This window comes from Anser cygnoides, chromosome 6 (assembly GCF_040182565.1).
Source record: "Anser cygnoides isolate HZ-2024a breed goose chromosome 6, Taihu_goose_T2T_genome, whole genome shotgun sequence".
NCBI lineage: Eukaryota > Metazoa > Chordata > Aves > Anseriformes > Anatidae > Anser > Anser cygnoides.
The window spans coordinates 17,212,722-17,239,913 of record NC_089878.1 but is presented as its reverse complement, the minus strand read 5'-3'; the positions used below and the strand labels follow the sequence as shown (position 1 = coordinate 17,239,913).

The window sequence follows — 27,192 nt, the reverse complement described above, 5'->3', positions numbered from 1 at the left end:
GGGAATACAGCTGATACATCTAAATAGGAATTCAAGATATAAGTAGTCTTTTCTGGTCATCTACAAACTTTTTCTGTTGTACGACACCATTCTATGATGGTTTAATGCATCCCAAATCAAAGGGGCTAGTGTCTTCAGATTCTTAAGCTTGTTACCAGTACTGACATTATAAACTTATTGCACAAATTTGCACAGATTTTTAAGAAACATTTAGGTACTTTGCTATTAATAAGGCACTATTATAACATTGCTATAGCAACACAAGATATAGTTGAGAAGACATTTTCTAAATCTTTCTACCCAGGTGCTTCTAACTTTAAAATCTTTTGCAAAAGCTTTAAAATGCTCACTTGGTTCAACTTAAATATTTCAAGTCTGTTGTCAACATAATAGCAAACAATTCAGAAAAAAAAATGGGAAGGGAAATGTCATGTTTGATGAATCAGAGTATATAAATATTATACTTCCTGTATTAAGAGAGAGATTCAGATGATCAGGCAGTATTCAGTAACAAGGAAGTGTAGATATGATGAATACGGCTCAAAGTTTACATAAACCTAAGTCAGAAAATTAAAAATTATGATATCCTCAAGACTTGTAATGCTGCCCTAGGCATAGAGATTAACATACTAAGCAGTGCACACATTAAATGATCAAAGTAAGCAGTATACACAGCAATACAATGTACCATGTAAGCACAAGTTAAGGTTATTTTGGGAAACAATTTCTTTTCTTATGTGTACAAAACCTTATGGTAACATAGGACCAGATTTACCTTGGCAGAAATGCGGCAGAAATGACAAGAAAGCCCATGAATCTGTCCTTGAGAAGTTTTCCCTTTTACAAGCTGTTTGCAAAAGTAACAAGATCTTTCACCTACAGACCTATACACAGGGCCCAGAGATTAGTGCTAGCTCTTCTCGGCCACTAAGCGATGCAGGTCTACCTTGGCTCTCTGGCATTCAAGAGCTACAACGTTCATTGAAGGAAGCCACACCTGTGCAACAGAATTCTATTGTTCCAACTATGAAAGGACCCTCTAAGGGAAGGTGAAGTACTCTAAGAAGCCTTCATTTTTTTTCTTTCCTGTGTCACCTGAAGACTGTGAAAATAACCATTCTCACAGCTAATGTGTAGTTTCATTTCTGGTTAAAAGAGCGAAGTCAAAACTTCCCACAGAATACAAATGCCTTATTTATTTTTCTTTCTTTTTTTCGGAGCCAATGTTGAATTGTGCTGTTCTGGTCATGACAAGATAATCATGACTAGAATCACAGGAATATATTTCCCTACTCCAGAACAGGATAAAGCTATTTTTGACAGGTATTTTCTCTAACCTCTACTCAGAAATCCTCAGTAATTCCACAATCTCACAAGACATCCTACCCTATTTTTGCTAGGAAGTTTTTCATGATGTCTAACATAAATCTCTCTTCCTGCAATTATGCTGAATTTATCTCTTAAAGATAAAGTAGGAAGTTCAGCAGGAGATGATGTGTGAATGATGATGTGGTGACTTGTGAAGCTACATCATCACTCCTCAATGTGTTATTCTGTAAGGACAAGCAGTTTATATTTTCACTAGAGATCATTTAGCTGAAATAGACACATTCTTTGGGGGGGGTAGGTGGGGGGGGAGGGAGGCCAAATTTTAATGCAATCTCATTGCTACTATGCAGTTTTTCAGTCCTACTCAGGAAACAATATATCTCATGAAAGGGATTTTCATTGAATATGTATGTTTGCATATAATAGAAATTAGATACTGAAAGAAAAATTGCATTTTTTTTATTTTTGCATTTGTAAAATTTTCTGTATGCAAAGAACAATCTACAGAAAAAGTCCCATATAAACAGCAGATATATACTAATAGACATTAAAGTCTAGAATATTTTCAAACAGCTATTTGAAAAATTCATATGGAACAAGTATCTTGATTCCTGGAGAACACACTTAGCATAAAGCTTCTTTCAGAGCATTTGTTAACAGAAGAAGATGATTTCCCATTTTAGGTAAGTTGGATATTTTACATTTCTTAAGGTTAAAGAAGCACAGCTGTTTCTTGTATAATCAGAAAAGAAATACATATGGAAAATACACCAACTGAGAGTTTGTGCTTCTTCCCTGTTAAGTGGGTAGTTTATCATACCATCTGACTTTTCTCGTCAGGAAGATCTGACCACACTTGGTCAAATCCTTTTTGTACAGATCTTATTAGCTGCATTTTATACATCTGGATACTGATTAAATGTGACAAACAATGGATGAGAAATATCAAGAAGAATATACAGGCCAGCACCACTCTTTAAAAAGATTTCAAAGGTATGCGGCAGAAAGGCACTCAGACTAAAGTAAGTTTTTTCACCAGAAACACCGAGTTCAATTTGTACATCAGTCCTCAAAGAAAAGAATAATTTAGGTTTGGTTGAGATAGAGAGGAGGTGATCACAGACATCAGCATAGGATGAATTTAGAAGTAGAGACCACAATCTCATTTTTAGTAAGGGTATCAGTTGAGAATACCTTAACATAAGGGTATGTTGCTGTTGCTGAAGGTCTAAATTCACTCACTGTCGCAACAGGCCAAAGGCAAGTACAACAGCATGTGACATCAATACATTTAAGTAAAATAAAGCTGAAACATCCCCGGAACAGAGCTACATTTCTGCACCAAGACAGGTTGGCAATTTAGTGTCACCAAAAGCTTACAAAGTAGGATAGACAGCAGACATGCACTGCCTTGGAGACCCTTGGAAGTACAACAGCTCCTGGCAAAGACCTTGTATCCAGATCCAGACCTGCTGCAATGTAATTGCAACTCTATGGAAATCACCCACCTCAACTCCGTCTGAGTTGAATCCTTCGGTGTTTTGTATCAGTTTCAAAAGAGCCTTTTTTTTTTTTTTTTTTTTTTTCCCCCACCATAACAGTCAATCTAAGTGCTATTAGCAGCATGGCGAGATGACAGCTAGTAACAGCCATTTTGGGATTCTTAATGATTCTTATGTGTTGCTTTGGGAGGTGCTGAACTGGTGATGGTATCATCATTACTTTTGTTTTCTTGCTGAAATGAAAAGGGCTAGGGATTCGGCTCTCATTGTAGTCAACCAGTAGCCCCATAAAAAGAGTTAATATGCTGTGGTTTCATTTTCCACATGGAACATCTCCATCTCCTTTTCTATAGAAAAGGAATCCTCAAATGAAAAGCAACCTATTAACTGAAGTTAGGGGCTGAGAATGTGGTGGGCGTGTATAAACATTATATTTGCAAGCATCTGTATTAATCACTTAGTTAACAATGAATCAGAATACATCATGTTTTCTCGCTCTTGGAATCTATTCAGGCCTTTTTTCCCTGCAAGCCTGTCCATGAATTTCTATGATGTTCAAGAATTTTTTGCTGATTTTCTGCTTTTTGGTAAAAAGTCAAAGACAGACAATATTTAGGAATTAAATTTGATAACTAGTCACTTACTGTGAAGAAGGTTATACAGAAATATGTTTGCTGTCAAAAGTGCTCATTTATCACTTACATGACACCTAGGGGACAGAAGTATGCTGAAGCATGAAAATGGTTCACTCAAGTTAAAACATTTTTTGTTTCTCTCTTTTCTTCACACCTTCAAATAAGATATATGCTCTTGCAATTGAAAACCTATTCAGATCTGAAACCAACTCAGATCTCTGAAACATGTTTAACATATTCTAGGTAGTGAAAAAGATAATAAGTAAATAAGGTAAGTCATTTATTTACCGATCCCCTGCAGCTACTGTATTATTTATCCCAGTGCAAACTGTTACCAAATAAGAATTGTGACATTCCACACAGGTGTAAATGATTAATTACACACAAGACACAGAGTGTAGAGGAGACTGCACAGGATGCAAAAATTTTCCCATTCTTACTCAGGGTCATTTTTAACTGTCACTAAATCCACCTAAGTACAATTTCCTTTTATTTATTTATTTTCCTCATATCCTACTTTTTTGGGTCTTTTATCCCTCAGAAATAGTTAGTCTTATAAAATTCAGGATAAAATAGGGTCAGTTACAGAGGTGCACCAGCATTCCTCTACAAACAACTTCATTAAAATCTCTTTACAAAAAAAGAAAATGAAACAACAACAAAAAATAACCACCACCACAAACAAACAAACCACAACAGTTCTTTTTCGTTCTTTTTCTTAAATGTTTTCAGATGTTTCCTGATTACATAGTTCTGGTTAGGAGTGATTCCCTGCCATTCCTCTAGGATCTTGGCTTGCCTGGTGCAAGACAAACCTGTTCTACTGCAGACTCTCACCATCACACACTGCACAGCTACTTTACTGTAATTTATCTTTTTTTTTTTTTTTAATAATTTAGCTATTTGCTGCTTTGATTTCAAATTTTTGTATTTCTGAGAAAAGTCTGTATAAAGAATTCCATAGTATTAAGTTAAAACTCAAATATGTGTTAAAACTCAAAGCATGTGTTAAGGAAGCTTCAACTTACCACTGTCAACAGATAGTGCAAAAAAGCATGTGTTTTCTTTAATTCTTCTAAGACATACTTAATAGCAAATAAAGCATGTATTTTCTTTAATTCTCCTAAGACATAGTTAATATACAGAAATGTTTAAAAACTAGAAGAACAATTTGATTAACTATAACCACTGCTTACTATTCTGATACAAAATAGTAGTAAAAAAAACCAGAGATGATCTCTATCCCAAATATTTTTGATATAAATAGACAATTCACAGACTGTAGATTAAGAAACAAGTATCATTAAACAGTAGTTCTGCAAATATTACAATCCATGAGGTCTTCTTTCTGTTAGTGTTTACTTTGTGATTGATTGCTTTGTTTGCTTTACTGAATAATATTAATGGTATACCACGAGTTCACCTGTTATTGGTCAGCAAAGAATACACACAGGAGAGAAAGGCTGCAACTATGGAAAAAGCTGAAATCAGAATTTACATCTGGAGAATCCACAGAGGACAGAAATCCAGACTGAGGCTCTAGCAGCAGGTTTTAAGTGAGATCTAACAAGTTCTAATAATGCAATACCTAATATAACAAGAATTCCATAGTCCTCTGCATGGATTTTCTATTGTCTAGTAGGAATAAGCTCCATCTGCCTTCTTTCCTTTACAGAAGACATTAAACTCCTTTTCTTCTGTGGCCATCTTCAAAAAAAACTTAGAGATGCTTTAAATCCCTCTACTCCTCTTCCAAGTTTGCCATGGTTTAGTACGTTTTTCAAGGTAAAGGATAAAAATATGCATTCATACAGTATAATTACAGAAATTTTGTTTCCCCAAGAAACCAGGCCTGAAACAAGTTGAAGAAAGCACTAGTAAGGAACAGTTGATGTTTTTTTTTTTTGTCTGGTTGTTGCTTTTTTTTGTTTGTTTGTTTGTGTTTGTTTTTTTTCCCTAGGGTAAGAGTTGACAAGGCTGGACAAGAAGGCATTCAAGAATGGAAAGAGCTGATCTAGAAAGAAAAGTTAAGTGAGGCAATGAGGTGGGTGGCCAATCTACCAAATGAGAAGTTATAGTGATAAAAACAGACAAATGCAAAGAGAAAGAAAGATGAGAGAGAAAATCGGAGGAGAGAGGGAGAAATAAATGAATGAAAACAGGACAATGGATGAGAGTATGGAAAGTAATATCAGGCTTGGTGGGGAGAGAAGTTTGACACTACTTAACAAATAGTCCCTCTGGAGGACATCTTCTCAAATTATTTACAAGCAGGAATTCATTAATCTTCATGTACATGAATGATGCAAGCACTAGAACCTGCAAAAAGAAAAAAATCTTTATATTTCAGATGTCACGAGATGGCAGTGACCAGAGGCTCTGGATGTCGTTGATACTCTCCAAGATGGAACACAGGGAGCAAATAAAGAATGCTGCATAGTGCAAACTGCAAGAATCAGAGTGCAGCACATTGATGACATTTGAATGATATTTGAAAATAAACTTCAGTAAAAGAGGGTTTATGCTCCAGGATTGCACTGGAAAAGAGGTCATGGTGAGAGAAGTTACAGAGCTATGACAGCTAATAACTAATAATGAGTAACAATACGTAACCACTGACATGATAATGGGTTTGGAAATGTTATAAAAATGGAAATAATTTTAAAGATTAAAATTAACCTGGTTTAAGGATGAAAAGGTCTTCAGTTTCATTTAGTAATTTATTGAGGGTTTAAAGTTAATTTAAAACCTAGAAATGCAACTGGATTATTTTAATCCTTTCCTGAAACTGGTTTAATAAAGGCCAGGCTGTCTCTTCAGCTCCAGTACTTTCCTTGCTCACAGGAGCACAGTGGTGGGCGGTGCTGAAGATGATGTAAAAGGCAATCGTCTCCATAACTGCCCATCCTCACCATACATTTCAGAAGTACACGACACTGGTACAAATCACATCCTGCATAACTGTGGAAAAGTGGGTATCAACACAGGAGCACAAAAGCTACAGTTTTGTTTGCACCACCTAATTCTACAGAAAGGAGACCTCTCCACTGCTCCCTTGCGTGTTCTCCAGAAGAAGGAATACCATAGTTCCTTGACATAGTTCCATGACAGCAGTCACTGAACAGACCTCTTTTATAGTGCTAAGAAAAGTATGTGGTATGGAAGGGAAAGACAAGGTTGGCGTATTATTTTCAGCTCTTGTAAAGAAATTATCTCGTTTTCAAAAAAAAAAAAATGTCAGTTTTGTTTCTGGAGAACAGTCCCACAAGGAGCCTGAGCAGTGTCTGAAGCCTGGCTGTGCTTGATGGGGGGGAAGTAGAGGAGGGAGGGGGGCAGGTACCACAGCAAGCAGTCAGGAGACTGCATTAGTAGTGTTCCTCTGCTTTAAAATTAGATATATTCCATAACAACTGTTTCTCCTCATTTTTAAAGTTGATCATTTTCCAAGAAACACTGAATTGACAGTACCTGTCTTTTAAATGAATTTGGCTGGAATATAATGAGATGCAAAAGACAACCCAGAAGAGAGGTTATTCTGTATTTCCAATTGGTGGTCTCAAAGAACCTTAACAATAAGTATCTATTAATGCTTTCAAGGACCCGAATTGTAAGTTAGAACAATTCTCCTCATTTTACAGATGAGGAAATTCTGACACAGATCAGTTTTGTGACTTCTGGGGTCACAGGGTAGCAATGCTATCTATCTCATCTGTCAGTCTCTGCTGCCCTTTCCCACAGTATATGATCTTCTCTCGAGAATTAATAACTAATATTACAACAGGCCACAAGCCTAAATTCGCTCTTTCCTTTGCCCAGACAGGGTTTATCTAACTTATTTCCTCTTCTCACTCTTCATTCTGACCTTTTCTGCTTTCCTCTTTTCTTCAATGCTGCTTTAAGCTGTGTACATGGTGAGGATAGCAGGGCTAAAATAACATGTTACACTTTACCCTGAGGGCTGTGAAAGTTGTGATCATTCTTATCTGTTTCAGCAAGGGTTTCAAAAGGGTTTCTCTGTTGCCAAAAAACCCTTGTCTTCTAGTGTCATGAGACTTACCCTTGAGGTTAGGAGAAGTGCTGTTCCTAAAGTAAAGTAGACGGCAGGAGAGAACATTGTCTGAAAATGAGCTGCTCTAGGTAGTGACTTGGAAAACAAAGCTTTAAAATTTAATAATGATATTCTGAAACTGACCCAAATTCTGTGGAGGGCCAGCCTACACAGGGAAGCAAACCTCTTAGATCCCAGGAAGCACGGTAAATGTTAGAGAGCAGGTACACCTGAAGACAGAACAGAAATCTCCCCTTTCTAATGGGTGATGGAAAAAGAAGTATTTATTTGTTACTGGGAAGATTTGTTGTATGTGGAAATGTCAGGACAAATGGTCAAACTCAAGCAGGGTACTGAACAAAACACTGGTTTACCTCTTCAGATATGGTCCTGACAATGTCATAAATCCTCTGTCATGGACTGAAGCATCATGCAGAAGAGGTGGACAGGAACCACCCCAAATCAAAAGTAGGCATTAGTTTAATTCTACATTTCTAGGAAGCACCTTTTTCCAGAAACTTGCTGACATCTTTGCAGGATATTAAGACCTGTGCTTGCTGCATGACTATTGCCTGCCAAAGATGATTGGCCTGTTCTGTTAAGCATGCTCCTGTTTCCTTATAGTATGGTCCTTCTTCCACGGTTCGCTGTGTTCAGCCCAGTGTGAGAAATTAATCTACAGTCCCAAGATACTACAGACAGCCAATTTTAGGACTGTTGAAACCTCAGTGATATAGCTGAGGATATTGCAGGACATCTGCAAGTATTATACCTTCAAATTATTTTCCAATTTGCTTCATTCCTGTTATATCTGACAATACTGTTAAGAAAATAGAGGAAGAGACTGTAAGAAAAGTGAGATAAACCTCCTAGTGGTGGTCACCTGCAGGAGAACCCACATTCTCAGAGAAAAGCAAAACAACAAAAACAACAACAAACAAACAAAACCAGATGATTTTCTCTTTAGTGGATACTTTAAATCACCCGAACTTAAAGATTTTCAGATTAAAGGGCAAACAAGCAGGGTAGATGTGCAACTTTATTTTTCAGGCCATTCCTAAGTTTCTAATTGTGTTTGTGATGTGACCAATACATGCCAAGCTGGTTATCCAAATGACAATCATGTGACTGATTGGAGAGACAATTTGGGAATGTCTGAGTGTGGTCTGTGTGTAAAACCTGCAAACACCAATCTTGGGACCTCTCTCTTGTGGACAGATCTGAGAGTTGACTTGATGGCAGACGCCTTCAAATAATATTACTACCATTTTACCATTTGTGGCTGAATAGTATAGCGTACCTTCTTTCCCTGCTGTTTTGAACAGCCTGGTGGACTGAGTTTGGCTAGCTGGCATCATCTGATCTGGCTTTCTTAATGCAGGTCAGGGTAGAGCTGTAGTTCAGCATTGAGGTCAAAATCCATCAGTTCTTGATCTTTCACTCAACAGCATGAGTTTTCTGTTAATGTAGTGCAAAAATAAACAAACATAATCAATTCACATATAATTACTCAAGATAATGATGCATTTATTCACCTCTGTCAGGCTTTTTTCTTACATCACAGTGTAGTAGAGGACAACACTAAAGGAAATCTACATATCTGAATCCTGTGGATTGGAAGATGAATGCTTTCTCCCACTTGTTTCTCAATTTCCCTTTTTTTTTCTTCTGCTATTTTTTTTTCCAGAGCAGAAACACGGATTATCAACCATTACCCCTGAGTCTCAGCATAAAAGCTTTTCCAGTTCTACTGGACATTACTTGTATGAACCATGCTTTTTGATAGTTCAGAATGACCCATCAATAGCATATTAAATGCTAAGAAATAATGCAAAGAAAAAAAAGGTGATTTGCACTTTGAAGCCTTTTTTCTGACATACATGTCTCTGTAGGGTAGGATTCTCTGAAGGAAGAATTTTGGAATGTAAATACTGACTTTGCTGCTTCCTTGGTACAAAATAATGTATCATTGCACAGTTTTTTGTTTGCTTCAGGATTTTACACATTCTGAGTCACTTATCCATATTGCCAAAGTTTAATAGCTATTAATTTGATAAAACGAATCTTAATGTCACTGTATTTCTTCATAGAAAGAAGTACATATGACACAAGCGTTTCATCTAGAATTATGTTATACCATACTATTTCAAAAATAAGTTTGAGAAAGATAATTAAATAAGGAAAAAATGTACTCTGGAGACTTAAAATGCACACCGCAAAATGTCCATTATTAAATGGATATGCTTTAACCGCTTCATACTACTGGAACCATTTTGCTTCTCTATCTCCTTTATCCTTGGTTTGATGCTGAGATAGGAAAGTATCATACCAGAATGTCATATCTATATTGGAGATGAGAAGATATCATATGTACAATATCAATGGGAGTTACTAGCTTTTTTTTTTTAAACAATCTGGCCACCTGTCTATGTACTGGGATTTAGACACTTCACTTTAAATACCTGTGTCCCAGTTCAATGCTAAATTAGACGAATTTGATTCCATTGACCTCAAAATTTCCTTTTTCCTTTAGTAGGATTAATACAGTCTACTAGCATTACTATTTAAAATCATGAGCAGCCTGACAGCAAAGGCCAAAAGTTCATTCTCACACACAGTTGAAACAGGGACAAAAATAAGCAGACCTCAGGAATGATGATCTCCATTTAGCAAATTAATTAAAACAACGTAAGGTAACATAGGAATAAGAATACCCCTGAGACATTTTTTTTTCATGGCTTTCAAGATCATGGATACAGTACAAAGTAAAGAAATCTTTTGATGTTAGATGTGTGGAAGCAGCTTCCCTGGCATATTTTTTCTGCTGTTTTGAAGTTAGCACCATGTTCATATTTGTTCTGGCATAGTATGGTCTCTTCTGTTTTTATTTAACCAGAAATCAGTCCTAAAAACATAGTATATTAATATTCACACTAAGCATTAATGAGAACATAGTAAAGAGGAAGTAAAAGGCAACTGTTAGAGATTCAAAGATGAATAGGCGGTGCTACAGTTAGAGCAATGCAAGCAGAGGTGTCATGAGATAAGCCTGCTTTTTCTAGTTTTCCTCACCTGCATTTCACAGAACACAGGAGCATCATTTCAGCTTCACTCAGGTTGGAAAACCTGAAACACTTTAAAGCTGGACTTCAGCAGACACTCTGACTTCCTCGTGATACTGTGTTCAGTGATACAGAGGAGCACGTATACAGTTCTCCTACCTGAAGAGACGGAGTTAATTTACATGTTTATTAAACATTGTAAGTAGAAGCATGCACAGCAGTGTCACATTGCATTGTGAAGGAGGGCTGCAGGAGCAGCTGGGATTACTGCACTGGAAAACACACAACAGTCTGTTGGCACACACGTGAATAAAGGTAGGGAAATGACACTGTGGGTTTTTGAGAGAAAAGCCACCTGACAGCATTTGGCAGTGCAGCTGTGCTCTGCAGGGGCATGGAGACACCTTTGATTTCTCACTCTCTGCTGGGAGCTCGGCACAGGCAGTGCACGTGGCTGGCCAGGAAGGACACTCATCCATCAGCCGCTACCCAGCCAGCCTAATGAGAGACTCCAGAGTGAGCCTGGTTCAGTTTTCACTTGGAAGAAGGAAGTTGTTCAAAAGTGTAAAATAGAAACGCTCATTACGAAAAGAATCATATGGTGAAACAAGAGTTTACTGTTGAAGCCATGGGACAAAACTAAATCAGACCGACCGCACACCTGCTAAGCATAATTCCTTTCCTGTACAAAGATTTCTGGCTGATGACATTAGAAGAGCTACTTGAAGACAGTCACGTCTTGACATCACACAGATGTGGGTGACAAAATATGACTATAACAATAAAAGCAGCTTATTTCAAAGTCTGCACCACTTCACCACTTATAAACTTCATAGAAACCTTTCAACATACTCAGTGACAAACATAACCCCCCCTCGACTGCAGGATTCAATCTGCTCTTGTCCTTGACTTTTCCCAGTGTGTCTCTAGGGCCTGACTTTCCACCTCCGATGGCTGTAGCTGCAAGTATTTAAGACGGTACTACCCTGGCTCTCTACTTGGATGTGACTGCTCCAGCAGGGCTGCTAACAGAAGAAAATACATGGAAGCTCTTCCGCCAGGGCTGTCCTCCATTCTCAGCCCTCACCACCACCATGGGGATCCCTTCCTGACACACATTTGTTCCTGTTATGACTGCTGTGGGAACATCTCCCACCCACTGGGACACAAGAAAGACAGCTAGGAACTGCAACACCTACTCCTATTACGGAGACTGTGCAGGTAGCTTAGGAGTGCAGGCTGTGGAGCATCAGCCCTGCCCAAATTGAAATGGTGATTTATCATGATAGGCCCCTGACCTGTCTTTCCTGTCCCTTTGTAGGAGTGCATAAATGCAGACAGTAATGCTCCTAGTCAAAAAGCAAGATGCTGCAATACTATTCTACTGGAGTATTTGGTAATCCTGATCTTTATATGCTAAAGAAGACATCGCTTCTTTATTGTACAACAGGCGATCAGCCAAGCTGGCCTTTTATCCAGTGCAGACGAGATAATAGGAAATGTGTATGGGCTTTACCCTATAATTAGGGCGCGTTCAGAAGTGTCATGGGTTTTCCAGGCAGGCAGATGTAAGGCACTGTGATTCATCACAGAGGGGTGTGACTGCTCCCAGGGATTCGTAAAAATTTTTTAAAATGCTGACCAGTTCCTTCCTCTTTGATGTGACGGCAGAAATCAGAATTTGAGGAGCCTGTTGGGAGAGAAGTGTGTCAAATTGCTGGGCAGGCAAGCCGGACAAAGCTGTTTCTGCCAATTGTCACCAGCACTAAGAGTGATAGAGGAAAACTTTTATGCACCTAATCTCAGAGAAGTACCTTAGCCAGACTGAAGGAGCTGTCCAGGATCCTTTTGTATTTAATAACCCCCTCAGGATCAACCAATTTAGTCATGTAAATTTTACTATATTAAAAAACAAAACAAACAAACAAAAATAACCATCAATCAGCTTATGAATAATGCCCTGCTCCATGTGTACGTTTCTTTCTGACCTCAACTCGGTCAAGTGAGCTTGACTTTGTAATTATCTTGCCTTCTTCTGGCTGGCATGAAAGGGCATATTAGCTCTATTACTACCAGCCTATTAACTTTCTGCTTTCACTCAAACAGTACAGGCTGGTCTTTTGGAGCCAAAGGTTTTATGGAGCCAAAGGTTTCCAATCTGAGCAGTCTGTAGATAGCACTAATATATATGCTTGTGTATATACTTACAGATAATTTAATCTGAGATAGTTTAGGGGTGGAATATCTCTTTGTAACAGGGAAATTAGAAGCTTACAAAGCCTTCAGCAGTATTTGCTACAACAGCTACAACTTTCACAACAGAATATCACACACTGAGAATGATGGCATTATTTTACTACACCCTGTGTGCAGAAACGGGACAGGTTCTCACACAGTTTTCTGAGAATGCTGATCTGCCAGGGTTATATTTGTAGAGCCAAGTTCTCCCTAACTTATGATTTAAACACTACACTGTTGGATATACACTAAAAAAACACTAAAAAAATACTTTTCTAGAGTTTATGAAGTGGCTTGTACATGTATCATTCATACACTTTGGTACAGGTAAAAGGCTGATGGTATTTGTATCTTCCTCTGCTACAAACACTGACGATAGTGTACTAAAACCTGTGTCTGTGTTAAAGCAAGCTGAAACTACCAATTTAAATACATCAAGGATTTTTTTTTAAATTAAAATTTCAAGTAAAAAATTCACTTCATGATATCACTTGCAGACAAATACTCACTGACGTGACACCTATTTATAAAGACAGAAATACCTTTATGAAGTGCAAATTACTATTGTCCAGTCGACACACCAATCCCACCTGAAGTGCCTCTATTTAATTTTTCTCCCTCTGCTCATTGCTTTCCAAGTAAAACAATAATTATATAGGTTAAAAGCTGACTAGCACAAGCTGCTTTCAAGAAAAAAAAATGGATTTTTTTTAAGCACTGATAATCATTTGACATGCACAGACATTGGATTAATATGAATGACTACAGGAACTCCAAAGGGGCCGTTATGTTTTTTTTCTTGCATCAATAGGCCACACACAAGGAAAGAATTTACACAACAGAATATGAGGACTCCATGGGAACCCTGAAATAAAAACATTTCCACATGACTTTGTGCTACAAAAACATCCATTTACCTGACATGTTTTTTAAGTGCTTAATGCTAATCTGCCCATTAAAACCTAGTACCCAACAGTCCATTTAGTCTGTGTAAAATGTGTTTGCCAAATGCAGTGCATACCATACAGGAGAACTTTCTATCTATTCCAGTGGATTATGATGAAGATTAACTAATGTCTGTAGTGCTTCAAGATGTTAACTATTTTTCTATGGATTTAGGTACAGCAGTTCAACACGATAAAGAACCCTGGCCAACTTGCTAATTCCTGTGCTAAAATACAGTTGGTCACATTATTCTCCTCCTGACTTTATTCAAACATGTAAGGACCCAGAGAAAGTAAAGATACCCTGAAAACTCCTTTAAGTGTCCCAAATTCTAGGCCTTGTGGCAATCTGCATTAGAGCAGTCTCAGGATTATTCCTCAGCTACAAGAGCTTCCAAAAAGTTATTCTTCAAACAAGAGCAACTGAAGCACAGCAGTGTTCTGGCTCTCGCCTTCATTTCTTCCACCCTCCCTCCCTCCCTCCCCATCCTTCCTCTGTCACATTCCTGAGCCACTATTTGGAAGGTGGCAATGCAAAACCAACAGATGGGCTAAACACTAGCTGACAAAGAGACAGGGAAGTGGTTTCCTAACAGTTGGATCCTGCCCACTGCCATGCTTACTTCACCTCTTGGTTTGGGGACAAAAAATTACTTCTACTTTTCTTATGGATTCTTGAGGATATAAATAAATTGAAACACAGTAGGAAGACTGTTCTTTAGGGGCTTATTTTGCTTTCATAAACCCAAATGAACCTATAGCATCACAACATAAAAATAATCCTATTTATTGTAGTGATTTTAAGTTTAAGGCACCACAGGATGAGCTGTAATTACTGACTTTGTAACAGGCTTCCTGAGCTCCCTTCTGTAAATCACTACATCTCTTCCCGGCTCAAGGTTTTGTTTCTAATCTAACCTACTCTACTAGCTCTCTCTGCTAAAGCTGTAAATTATTTGGGGAAAAGACACACTGGATATCTGCATGTGATCTATCTTACAAGGGTCAGCAGTTGCTGCTGTGGAACTAATTAATAACAAAAACACAATCTAAATTTTATCACATCACATCTACTAAAAAAAAAAAAAAAAAAAAAGACTTTATTCATTTCCTGGCTCTGCAGTTTGCACACATTCAGCCGTAGCATCACTGTAGAGCTCCAACAGGTGCTTTAACAACACAGCCTGGTATGGGAACACACAGGACAGAAAGATGCATTGGTAGGTGGAGATATATTTACTGTCAGGAAACAATGATTTTGTGATAAAGAAGATGGAGTATATGACTGTAAACATTAAATAGTATTTTCAATTGTGCTGCTCTTAATCATGAAAAATGTTCGCTGGCCTTATTTTACCATCTGTACACCCTTAAAATGGTAGGGGCAAGGAGATCAAGCAATGATTTTTCCATCCCTTGTAGTTCACTTGTGAGAAGCGGAAAAAGCCTTTCACCCTAGTTCTGGTGCCAGGCATTGAGCTGTTTGCTATCACAGCATTTCATGTCAGATGGAGGAGACTGAACTGTGAATTCCTAAACCCAGAAAAATATTTTCAGATGTCTGTGCAGCCCAAAGCAGCTGTTAAACCTCTGCATGTTGACAGTAACTTCATACCTGTGCTCTGACAGAACAGGGATGGAGACATACCCAAAGAGATACTGGGCTTCTGATAAAACACCAACAGCCTTTGAGAGTAGGGCTTGCAGGGAAAAGAAAAAAAAAAAAATAGGGCATCTGATCACAGAAAAAAAAAAAAAAAGCAGGCCTCACCCATGCCTGAGTGCCCGGGACTATTCAGACAAGTCTGAACTTAGGAAGGCTCTGCACCTCACAATACTGGTTGCACTTTCACAGTTCAAGTACCCAATAAACTGGCAGAGGAAAAGCACTCATGAGAGGTACATCAGTTAAAATTACACTGATGTCACATCACAATGGGCATGAAAAGTCAAAGAGATCATGATATGTAGCTTTGTAACTATGGCTATTAAAATCAGCATTTTCTCCCTCTGCTTCCACTGCACCAGATCTCAGTGCAGTACTTTTTCTACAATTGACAAGATAACAAACATACCCTATGAAAATACAACCTCATAAGAAGAAACTGTCATCCTTTGCGCCTTGATGTCAAATGAATGAATATGCATTCAAATAAACACCTGTTATATCCACAAGTTGCTGTAGTAAATTTGTTTTAATAAGGTACAAAAGGCTGGGGAAAAAATACAATCTAGACTGATTTTTCAATTAGCCTCTGTTAAATGGGCTTTATTTTCGTTTTGTATCCTAAAAGCCACAGAAGCCACACAACGTGTAGCTGTCACGGTGAGCAACCCTTGACCAATCTACTTACACTCTGATGTAGATGCATACTCTTCTAATCATTTTTTGGACTCCTCTGTTGATTTTCACCTGAAATAAAATAAAAGTTAAACACTTAATCCTGACTTTCAAAACACCAGCAAGCCTTATCTTGGGCATCATCAACAGAATAGGAAAGAGGAAAAAAAAAAAAAAAAAAAAACTTTCATTGCTGACTGACAGATTTTTGATATTGCCATGCTTCCCTTTTACTAATTATGCCCAGATTGCTCATCATGCCAGATACTGTTTATGCTAGGAATTTTCTACAGCATACCTCAGGGGCAAATTGCCTGTAGTGGTGATCTGGGAATTCTCTATAGCCTACTTTAACAAACAAACCTGCAGTATTCCTCTACATCACGTCATTCAGCTCTCTCACCAAATCTTCAGCATACTTTTCAACTGAGCTAACTTCAGCTACTGACAGAGCTGTACTCCCTGACACACTGGTTGTGTAGATCTTCTAGAGCACGTTATAGACCCTTTGGCCCCATGATCCTGCTAAACCTAAGAAAATACAGTAGTTTTAAGTCATTAGGCTGTTGATAATGAAAGCCCTTGAGGTAAAAGCCATTGAGGTGCAAGCCCAAGTGCTGGACAGCGGTTTCATGTAAATTTCCCCTTTTAGTGTTTACACAAAACTTCACAAAAATTGTTAATTTCACCTCTGCTGTAGCCAACTATTCACAAGCCCGTCTGCTTTTCACAAATAGAGTAACTCTTCTTTTACAAGTGGATATTATTGCTGGCATGATCGCACTAAGTTTGGAATATTTCCGTCACTCCAATCTGCGGATGGCTTTGGCCACACCGCGCACCCTGTAGATGTAGAGTGAGACGCTTCTCAGGTACGCCCCAGAGCGGCACATTTGTGATGGGCAAGAAATTACATTCCCATCCTACAGCACCTTCCCGTGACACCTGCTGCAACGGATTAGCCCCTTTCCCCTCAAAACCCCTCAGAGCGTGGCACGCTGCCTGCTTGGGACTCCTAAACGTGCTTTTACTCAGGACTGCCGTACCTGTGAGCAGCGGGGCTGCCCAGCAGCACCTCGGGTGCCCTTGTTCTCCTCAGGCTGTGGCCAGCGCTGGGCGGCCGAGCGAGGTGGGACCAGCTGCAGCCCCTGGCCCTGCTGTGCCAACAGGCCAGGCGGGCATCTTCTGCCTCACCCCGTGCTGAGAGCGGGGATTTCGGGGGGGGGATCGGACGGGAGTTGATGAAACGTTTTGGTGTCTGTCCGTACTGAGGTGAGGGGCACGAGGTGAGGCGGGGCGAGGCACGAAGTGAGGCGAGGCATGAGGGAGGTGCGAGGCACCAGACGCGAGGCGAGGCGAGGCTTGTGCTGACTGCGGCGACCCCGCCGCTCTCCTCAGGGCGGGCCCCGCGGCGCAGCCGTCGGTGGGCACCGGCCCTGCCGAGAGCCCGCGGCGGTTCCCGTCGGGCTGGGGGCGGCGGCTCAGCAGAGCCCCGCTCCCGGCCAGGGCCGGGGCCGCCGGCCAGAGCCTCCCGCTCCCCGGCTCCGTTCTCCTCCCCCCCCCCCCCGCGCGCGCCGCCGCTTTGTCCTTGCCCGGCCCGGAGAGCGCGCGCGCCCCCGGCGGCGGCGGGAGAGCGCCTGCGCGCACCCCAGCCCGGAGGGGGGCGCGCTCCGGCGGCCGCCAGGCGGGAGCGAGCGCCCCCCTCGCCTCTCCTCTCCTCTCCCCTCCCTCCCCCCGCCCGCCGGCGGCCCCGCGGCGGGCGGGCGGGGGCGGGCAGCCGCCGGCGCCCCCCCCCCCCCCCGTCGCTTCTCCCCCGCCCCCGGCGGCGCGCTCCCGGCCGCCCGCCGCCCCCCGCCCCGGCCCCCCGGCCCGCCGCGGGAGCCCGCGCCGCAGCGCCGGGGCCCGCCAGCGCCACCCGCCGGCCGCGGGGCCGCACCGCGCCTCCCCCCGTCCCCCCCTGCTCCGGCTCTCAATGTTCCACACCGCCCGGCCACAGAGCCGCCGCCGCCGCCGTATAGCCCCCCGGCCGCCTCCGTCCCCCTCCTCGGGCGCCGCGGGCCCGGCCCGGCCCCCCGCCACCCCGGCCCCCCGACCCAGCAGCGGGACAGGACGCGGGCGAAGGTAAGGGAGAGGCGGGCGAGGTGGCTGCGGCGGCGGCGGCGGCGGCGGCGGCTGGGCGAGCGCGGTGGGGGGAGGCGGGGAGGAGCGGGGGGGGGGGGCGGCTGGAGGAGCTTTGTTCTTGTTTTCGGCGCTCGCTGCCTGCCGGCGGCCGGGGCCGCGGGGCCGGGCCGAGTTGACGCCTCGCTCCGGGCACACACGCAGCGGTGCGGGGCGGTGCGGAGCGGGGCCGGCCGGGGCTCTCCCTCCCCACAAAGCGCGGCCCCCAGCCCTGCCGCAGCAGCTCCCCGCCGCGCTCCTCCTCGGCGCCCCCCGCCCCCGCCTCGCCCCCCGCCCCGCCGCCGCAAAATGTCGGTCTGCCTGCCGGCCGCCGGGCAGGGGGGGTCCGCGCAGCGCTGCCGCCGGCCCTGCGAGCCGCCGGGGCTGCCCCTGCCCGGGTCGCTCCGCAGGCATCGCGTGCGGGTCGGGGCTCGGGGTGGGTTTTGCCACGGTTTTTATTTTTCCCCTTTAAAAAGCAGCCCACGTTCTCCCCCCCCCCCCCCCCCCCCCCGGCGCCCAGCCCTTTAAATGCACAGAGCAAGTGTATGTTTCGCTCTGAAAGCAGCCCAAGTCTCGCTGGCAATGTATTTTCTCCGAGAGAGGGGGCGAGGGGGGAATCTGGCGTTTGGACCCAATAAAATGCTCTGCTCCAGTGTAAATATTTACAGGGTATTAGTGACTTTTTAAAAAACATTTTCAGTGAGGTCTGTTATTTACAATGTGTCATAAGTTATTAATGTTGATTGCCTAAGTACCCTGCTAAATCTGTCTCATGCCTCAGAACAAAGTCGACAATTGGCATATTGTTTAAAGTATGAAAAAAATGCGAGTGGGTTTAAAAATGGGAAATATCTGTATTTTCAGAAGTGTAAATACTGCGTTGTAGCTGTCAAGCTGCAGCCCTTGCGAAGGAGACAAAGAAGCGGATCTTGGTCAATTTCTCAGTGAAATTGACTCGTCTCCAATTTAAGTGTTCCTTGGAGCTTGGGGAATGGCGAGAGACCGTCCTGCCTGTTGTACTAACTCTGCCTCTTCTCTTCTCCTTCCCCAAAAAAGTTCCCCACGATGTCCAGTGATAGGCAGAGGTCAGATGATGAAAGTCCAAGTACCAGCAGCGGTAGTTCGGATGCCGATCAGAGGGATCCACCAGCACCTGAACCCGAAGAGCAAGAAGAAAGAAAACCTTCTGCAACCCAGCAGAAGAAGAACACCAAACTCTCCAGCAAAACTACTGCTAAGCTATCTACTAGTGCTAAAAGGTAAATGCGCCAGTAAAGCGTTCCGTGGTAGTTTTGCACAGTGCGTGGAGTCACGGTGTTCACCTCGCGCTTTTCGAGGCAGAGGGATTCTTGTAAAGCTGTGTGGGAAATAGTGAAGTACAAACTTCTGTAGTGCGGGAGCCTGCCGGGAAGTATCTTCGGTAATCCAAGTCTTATTGGGGTGGCAATCACGCAGGCTGGTCGTACTTCTTTTGAAGAGTTGTTTGAGAACTTGGTAACTTACAGGCCGGCTCAGGGGGCACCTCCGTGCCTTTCACGTTTGTAGAAATGAATGAGAGAGTGTCAGCTTCAGGTGTCTTTTTTGCAGAGTTGGTTTTCCATCCCTTATTGGTATAGGGTGGAGTCCTCCTGGTGTGTTTCAGCCTGCAGCCTGATGACAAGCAGTGCTCTTTAATTAAAGAAGTCGCAAAACCCTTCTGTGGGCCTTCTGACTAGCTTCTTGCGTCTATGTACGGTAGAGCCTTGCGCACCTTCAAGTCAGTGTTTTGTCCTGGAGTTCTTTTAGGAGAAAGTTAGGCAAGTCTTCTCCCTCAGGATCTGCAGATTCAAACCATGGGGTTCTTCAGGTAGCCTCTACCTTTAAGTATCAAAATCTTAAGAAACCTCGCTCGGTTTTATCTGTTACGTTTTTATTTGCATACAAGTTTTCTGACAGTCCAGCTCTAAAGACATGCGCGTTAATCATTTTCTGTAAGTTCAGCTGTGTGACATAAAGCAAACTTTAAATCCCTTGATTCCAGTTGTCTTCTGAGAAGAAACATAACTTTCCAGTCTTTTCCCTGGAGATCCTTTTCTGTACAAATATTTACAAATACACTGTAGCCAGAAGACCTGTGGAGTAGCTATAGTAGCTTTGAGTTTTGCTTACTTGGTGTGAATACAGGGGTTCAGACTTCTAGGAATGTTTTAGTATTTTTGCATTGTACTTAAATTCGGTAAATACTTTTTGAAATGTGCTAGAATTGCTGCAGAATACGACTGGGTGACATTGATGACTTTTCATCTTGTTAAAGAAACCCTATAAAAGAGGACTGGCTAAAGAAGGAAAAGTTCTGGAAATGCTATGTAGATTTTGCAGTTTATTGTTACTTATCTTTTTTTCAAATGCCTGAGGTCCATCATGTAGAAACCCAAGACAGCTTTGTCCTCTTGCTTTTATTTCAGTTAATTATTGTAAGTCCAATTCCATACATCTCAAATAGTTCAGTAGTCTGATCAGACTTAACGGGAGTAGTGCAGGGGCTTTCAGGGTGGTTTCTGTCAGCTCGCGTTTTACCACTCGCTATTCGTATGGAAGAGCAGTCTTGCTTATGTGAGCCTTCTTGTCCAGAGAATTCTTACTTGTGATTTTAAAGAGGAATTTGCCATGAGTCTTTTAAGGTTACACCTTGTATGCGTCTGAATAAATTATTAAATCCACCAAAAGTTTTCAGTATTCCTTTTCTGGACTGTAACACCTTGGGAATGGTTGTTACAATGTAAAGCTAAGCACAGGTTATTTCAAGCTATTATGTCGCTTTTTATCATGTAAAATACAGCTACTGTATAAGGCTTGGGGAGGAAAGGCAGGAGAAGGTGTGGAGAGGAGCAAAGTTGATCTAGAGAGATCATTCCAGTAACAGAGACAGCCTGGCAGATCTGCAAATCTACTTTTTAAACACCCTGAAAAGCAGGAGGTCAAAATATTGTCAAACGAATGTGTTTGCTGACAGCATGGTTCACTTCTTCAGCCTCGATCACAGCTCTGTTGCGCTGGTTTTAAGTCATTGTCAAATGTGCTTGTACAGCCTCCCCCCCGCCTCATTTGCATATTAGCTTGAAAAGAAAATCTCTCTGGTAAAAAGTGCTCGGATATGAAAAAGAGTCACTTTTATGAATACTTGTAGGGAATTTCTACCAAACTCAGCCGTGAGTGTTCTGTTTGTGTACAGTATCGAGCAGGAAAAAGCTGCAAAGTTTCTCAGCTATGGGATTTGGGTTATGCCTCTGAGAACAAAGAGGAAGCAGCCATGTTAGCATTACTGAAGGCAAAGCCAATCTTGCATTTAACTGCATGGTGGTAGAGGGCAGTGTAATTCCCTGATTTATTCTATAGACTATCTCAAATGCTTTGTGTCTGTTCTCATTTCACCAACAGAATCCAGAAGGAGCTAGCTGAAATAACCCTTGATCCTCCTCCTAACTGCAGGTATGTAACAGCTTCTTAAATTGTGGACAGTGGCAGGAGATTAATCTGCTCAGGCTAACAAATGGGAAAGTTCGTGTTTACAGCTGGTGACTATTAGACAAAAAATGCGTACAGTGGATTGAACAAGCATAGGGCACGTTTGATACTGAATTTTGGTATTTCATCTGCATGTTGTAGGTGTAGTCATTTGTGATTTAAGTACATAGTAAAATATATTCAGTTTATTTTTTGTGGCTGGTCACTGTCTTTGTGAAACATTGATTGTATGAACTTCAAAATACATGGAAGCTTTTTACTTAATGTCTGCATGTAGTTTGAACTGGCCTTTTGAGTGCCGGGTTTATAGAGTTATCGCTTTGTTCTGAAGCAAAAGTAAAGGAACTGTGTTTGATTTTTATAGGCGTTCTCTTAGTACGTTGCTTGGTAGTTAGATGAGAAGTATTGCCTTTAAATTTATGTTCTGTTGGTCAGAGTTGTAGTCGCTTGATAAAGGATGTTTTTAAGGAGGTTCCCAACTTGAGAGACATTTCTGTTGGTTTTTAGAAAACAAAGTCATAGGCTTGGAAGGCTGAGTGATAGGGTCTTAGTTGAAGCGAAGGTAACCCGAGCACTTGATCTGTAGGAAAGTTAAATAGTAGCATAGCTGGCTAATTTCCTTAAATCTTTTACATGTTTTACTTTTGTTTAAAAGATGCATAAAAATTCTCATTAGCTGTGAACATCCAGCATTCAGATTTGTGCTAAAACTGCATTTTAATAATGTTGCTTTCATTTGATGCACCTCAGTAAGCTTTCTGACTGTAAGGTTTCTTCAGATTAATAGCTCGTGTGTAACAGCAAGCATTGTACACGTGTTAAAAAAATGCTGGGAGTGTTGTCTGATTTTACGTTAGAATTGTTTGGCATTTTGAATAGTTGGAAGGGGTTGGTGCAGATCTTGTGAATTTGGTAAAATGTGAGTTGTTCTCCTATCTTAACAAGCTGGGAGAGGCAGGGACTAACCAGAGCTGCGTTTTACTGTTTTTGTGGTAAAGGTGTCTTATCATGAGGACTATGCTGTAGATTGCCTGTGGCAGTCTGATGTATTTGCATGCAGGGTCAGCAGGATCTCCCTCCTCTTCAGTAGAGGCAAGCTCTGTAAAGCGAGAAAATGTGGGGGGGTTGTTTGTTTGGGTTTTGTTGTCGTTGTTTGTCACTGTTGCTTTTTAATAACTGTCCTGTTACTGGGATCTAGCTCTGTGTTTGTCATTAATTTTGTTCTTGGCCCCCTAAATGGGGCATGGTAGGAAAGAAAAATATATGGAGGAAATAAAACACTAATGCTTTTCCTTGTAGATAAATGCTGAAAAGATTACTGTAGCAGTTTCAGGTACAGCAAGTTACAGCTTGGCTTTTCGAAACAGAAGCCTCCCCCCTCACACTTCCCAATAGCATCTGATGTTTAGCTCCTTGGGAAAGCATGTTCCTCTGGTATTAGCACAGGAGTGTTGCACAGAATCTTTCTTGTGAGCTGGTGCTACCAGTTGCCCAGGAATGCTGTTGAGAATGATGAAAAACCTTCAATGTGTCTAAAATTATTCTAACTTCTACAGGGTGTAAGGGAAAAGATATATATATATATTGTCAGTGAGGAAGCCAGTGCTTCTTTTCTTGCAAGTATTTTTGAAGAGAAATTCACCCTTTAATAAAGAGCAGCTATATGATGAATGTATTTTTACCCTCCACAGACATATTAACAAGAGACATTAGCTTCTTTAACAGAAATTCTGGGCTTTCAGGATGAACAGTTTGAACAGTTTCACTGCCCAAAGGATTACCATTCCATTGGAATTTAACGTTTAGAAGGAGCCTTTTCGGTATCAGGAGGCAAATGCAGCAGTGCAGCTTGCAGAGCAGTTGAAGCAAAAGGCTTGCAACATGATTTCTTATAGGGTGCAGTAGCACAGATTAGACAAACTGATGCAGCAGGCATTTGACACTCTTCATGCAACAAGGAGCAGAACGTTACTTTTTACATTTCTTGTAAATGTTCTTTACTTTTTTTATACACATTTAAAAGCCTGTAGAACGTGGGCATATTCATGTGTGCTTTAAAAATTAAAAAGCCCTGTGTTGTAACTTCTCCCAAGGGGATTTCTTCATGCCAAGCTGTTTCTCCCGCAGTTCCAGAACGCACCCTTATCATTTGCAGTCCACATGTTGCAGGCTTCCCAGGAATATAACCGCTAGCTGATGCGGTTGATAGTCCTTCTGGTTGCCCAGTTATTCAAGTAATTAAAAAAAAAAAAAGGCATTTTTTAAAATATGATATTGGCACACAAAAAACAGTAAATGTAATTTTAATTGAGTACAATGCAAATACTGAAGAGTGTGTTGAACTCTCCTGTAGTGAAGTACATGCTGGTGGCTGCTGCTGCTTCTCACCTGCCAGTGTAACTGCACGTAGAGTTGCTCCCTAATCCACTTCTATCAGACTGATCTGAGGTTGAGTTGGCAACTTAAAAATGACACCGACCGGTTGCACTGTGATTCTCGCACAAAAGATGTGTAGGTTTCCTCAGCAGTTAAATTTCCCACAGTCGCATCTATTACTATAACATCTGTTTTATTAAAATGCCAGAGCCCCAAGAGAGCCCCATTCTTGGGTGTGCTGAGCAGGCCTGGGCTGCACATTAAGTTCTATTTTAGGCACTGGGATAGCAGAATGACAGGCAAATTAAAAATGTCTAAAAAGCATTTTTTGCTTGCTTATCTCAACAGTGGAGTTTGGTTTCTGATTCTGTTCAGTTAATTGGGCAATGCACTGTTAGAAAAGTCACGTTGTCATGTTTGTGAGTGGTAAACACAAACTGCATCCTGGGGGGTACCACGTATAAAATCTTAATGCTGACAGCTGTACTCTTTAACATACAGTAATACTCAAAATTCTTGTGGATTTTGGTGAGATTTCCAAGAAAGATAGAGCTTCGAAAACAATAAAACTAGATTTGGTCTTAAGCCACTAAAGATGATGGGAAAGAAGTTAAGTACTGCTTTCTCCTCGTGTTTTCTCCTGGCTAACAGAAGAGCACAAAATGAGTCAGTGACTGTCCAGCTGTAGCACCAGGGCAGATAGGTAAACCCAGGTCACAGGTATCTGATCCTGTTTTTTCTTGCTTTTGCTAGCTTAACTCTAAGTTGTATTACTTGATGCAGTGTGCTGTATTTAATTTCTTTTGTGCTTTTAATAGCATAAAGCACAGCTAAAAAGGTCTTGGCCCTATTGCTCCTGGGCAGCTCAATTTCAAACCATGGCCAAGCGCTTATACGTGCTTCAAGGTATGGAAGTGTGCCAAAACCCACCATTGCACATTCTCAGAAAAATATTGCAAAGATCTTGCACGTAATGCGTGGTAAATCTGTGCTGCAGAGATGCTCTTAAATAGGTTTGACATATCTGGAATAACTATTTTCAGTTCATGGCATAAAACTGCTCCGAGCGGAGGGCAGCACGCTGTAGCTGAGGTTAGATCTGAGTCTGCTGTTCTGACCTGCGAGACTTGGAGGCTGCAGCTCAGGTGGAGCAGGGCACAGCTGGCTCCCACCCTCCTTGTGCTCCCTGGATTGTAGCGTTGGCACGAGTGAGGCTGTTCCCAGGGACACTGTGATTTACAGCAGCTTCCTTTAGCTGTTCCTGGCTGCTCTGCTGATCCACATTAGCAAAACTAGGTACTCCCTGTTGTCTTTTTTCACTCCTCATTTCCACTCCAAAATTAATCATTGTTCGTCTTCATGAGAAGGTTGTAGAAGTTTGACCCAATATTAAATATATTTGGTAACACCCATGCCAGCGTACTTTACAGTTTATGTTCCATTTTGCAACAAATTGAGTTTGGTGTAAACTTCGGAGAAAATGAAAGCAAACACTAAAATCAGTGTATCCACTGAGAGCTTGATTCATGTGGTTTAGAAAGAAATGAGTTAAGATAGTGTGCCTTTCCCATGTCAGTGTGAGAATTTGAGCATTTTACGGTCTATTCTGTCAGTTGGCTTTAATCACTTCTCTTTGTTAAATTAAAGATCAGACATCTGAAAGCAAGTGGTTAAAAGAAAAAAAAAAAAAAGGCCAGACAAAGCACGTGCCGTAGAGCCCCAGTCAGAGGCAGCTTTCCTCCTCTATAGCTGCTGGGAAATGGGATTTCTTACCAAGACAGAGGTTCTTGGATCATCCCAAAGGCTCTCTGCTCTGTCTCATCCTCTTGCTAGTGAGTGCCTGACTGAACCTGATCAGTCTGCTGAGAAGATTTTTCTCAACAGGGATTACTATCTCTATTTATTTTCTGGCCTCATACTCTAATATATACTAATGTGATTTCTCAAGCGGTACTACAGAAGGTAGCAGTTGATGATTTTGCTGTTTGTGCCCTCTCCTAAGCTTGCAAGTATGTTGATAATTTATGAGTAGCTCATTTTAAAATTACTTATTTTAAAATAACACTCCAGAGTATGTGTACTGAGCACAATGGGCAGAAGACGTAGGGGTTTTGTTTCAGTACCGCATTCTTGTGCTTCCAAAGGACTGCATTTGCTACATCTTGGGCTAATTCTGTGCTGCAGAGTTTTGCCAACTCAACCCCATGGTCTGGAGTTTGACACAAAGAGAAATGCTTGCAAACCCCTGGCAGACAAATGCTTTTACTGGTTTAGTTATGGACCCACGAATCCAGACGTTTGTAACTGTCTCACTGTGGTTATTACCCCATCACTGAGGAAGCATTGCAGTATATATTTAACGCAATATTGTGAAGGTATTCTTCAGACCAGCAATTTAAGCTCTTTCAATTGAGCTGTCTGAAACAATGAGAAGCAATGAACAATTGCTCCGGTGGTGCAGGCTCCTTTATGTGCAGAGAGAGCTTTGGGCTGAGCACCCTTTCACAGCCTCGTGTTAGTGAGGAAGGTGCCACAGATAAGCTGGTAGAAGCCTTCCTTTTTGTTAACATACTCTATCTACAGTAAGGTTATAGGCAAATGTTTACTCTGCAAACAGTTGTGGCTATTGAAGATGTTACTGCACAGCTGTGGTTTGCTCCAGTTCTGCCATGGGGGGTGAGTACTCCAGTCAGCAAGTGAAGCTGGCTCATCTGATAGTGCTACCCATGGGGAGGAAAAAAAAATCATCCAAGTTTGCTTAAATGGTTTAAATAGGTGATTGAAATGAACTCTGCTGGATTTTTCCTCCCTCTCTTCAGAGTAGGCATTGTTCACATGAAGCATTTTGTCAGACACATCAGGATGTGAATAAGTCAATCCGTTCCTTTGTCTCTCAAATGTAGTAAGTTTCCATCTCTCCTTTGACAAAGCCAGGCGTTAGTTTTGTTACTTTTTTGAAATCAGTAGGAGGAAGAATATTCTGAGTGTAGTCAAATACAGCAGCACAAATGCATGCCTAGGTCGTCACATGTACTGTTGTGGTTTTTTCATAGAAT

At 41.7% G+C, this 27,192-nt stretch overlaps 1 protein-coding gene and 1 long non-coding RNA gene across 9 annotated transcripts in view; one reads left to right on the top strand and one right to left on the bottom strand.

Moving 5' to 3' along the window:
• The window catches only part of LOC106030045 (uncharacterized), a 219,977-nt gene extending 202,326 nt beyond the window's left edge, over positions 1-17,651 (bottom strand). For 6 of the 7 annotated variants that reach the window (XR_010832628.1, XR_010832630.1, XR_010832632.1 and 3 more), the window contains exons 1-5: positions 17,146-17,651; positions 16,113-16,171; positions 12,093-12,266; positions 10,587-10,735; positions 8,815-8,972 (exon numbers count right to left, since the gene is read on the bottom strand). This is a non-coding gene — a long non-coding RNA (uncharacterized lncRNA). The remainder of the gene's footprint in view (positions 1-8,814; positions 8,973-10,586; positions 10,736-12,092; positions 12,267-16,112; positions 16,172-17,145) is intronic. The other variant, XR_010832629.1, reaches the window with a different exon arrangement.
• Positions 17,652-18,037: 386 nt separating this feature from the next.
• The window catches only part of UBE2E3 (ubiquitin conjugating enzyme E2 E3), a 59,081-nt gene continuing 49,926 nt past the window's right edge, over positions 18,038-27,192 (top strand). Inside the window, exons 1-3 of one of the 2 annotated variants that reach the window (XM_066999066.1) lie at positions 18,038-18,220; positions 19,313-19,515; positions 21,674-21,724. In XM_066999066.1, the coding sequence (XP_066855167.1) occupies positions 19,322-19,515; positions 21,674-21,724 (245 nt within the window). In that variant the 5' untranslated portion in view covers positions 18,038-18,220; positions 19,313-19,321. Of the gene's footprint in view, positions 18,221-19,312; positions 19,516-21,673; positions 21,725-27,192 lie in introns of those variants that run through there. The other variant, XM_013171626.3, reaches the window with a different exon arrangement.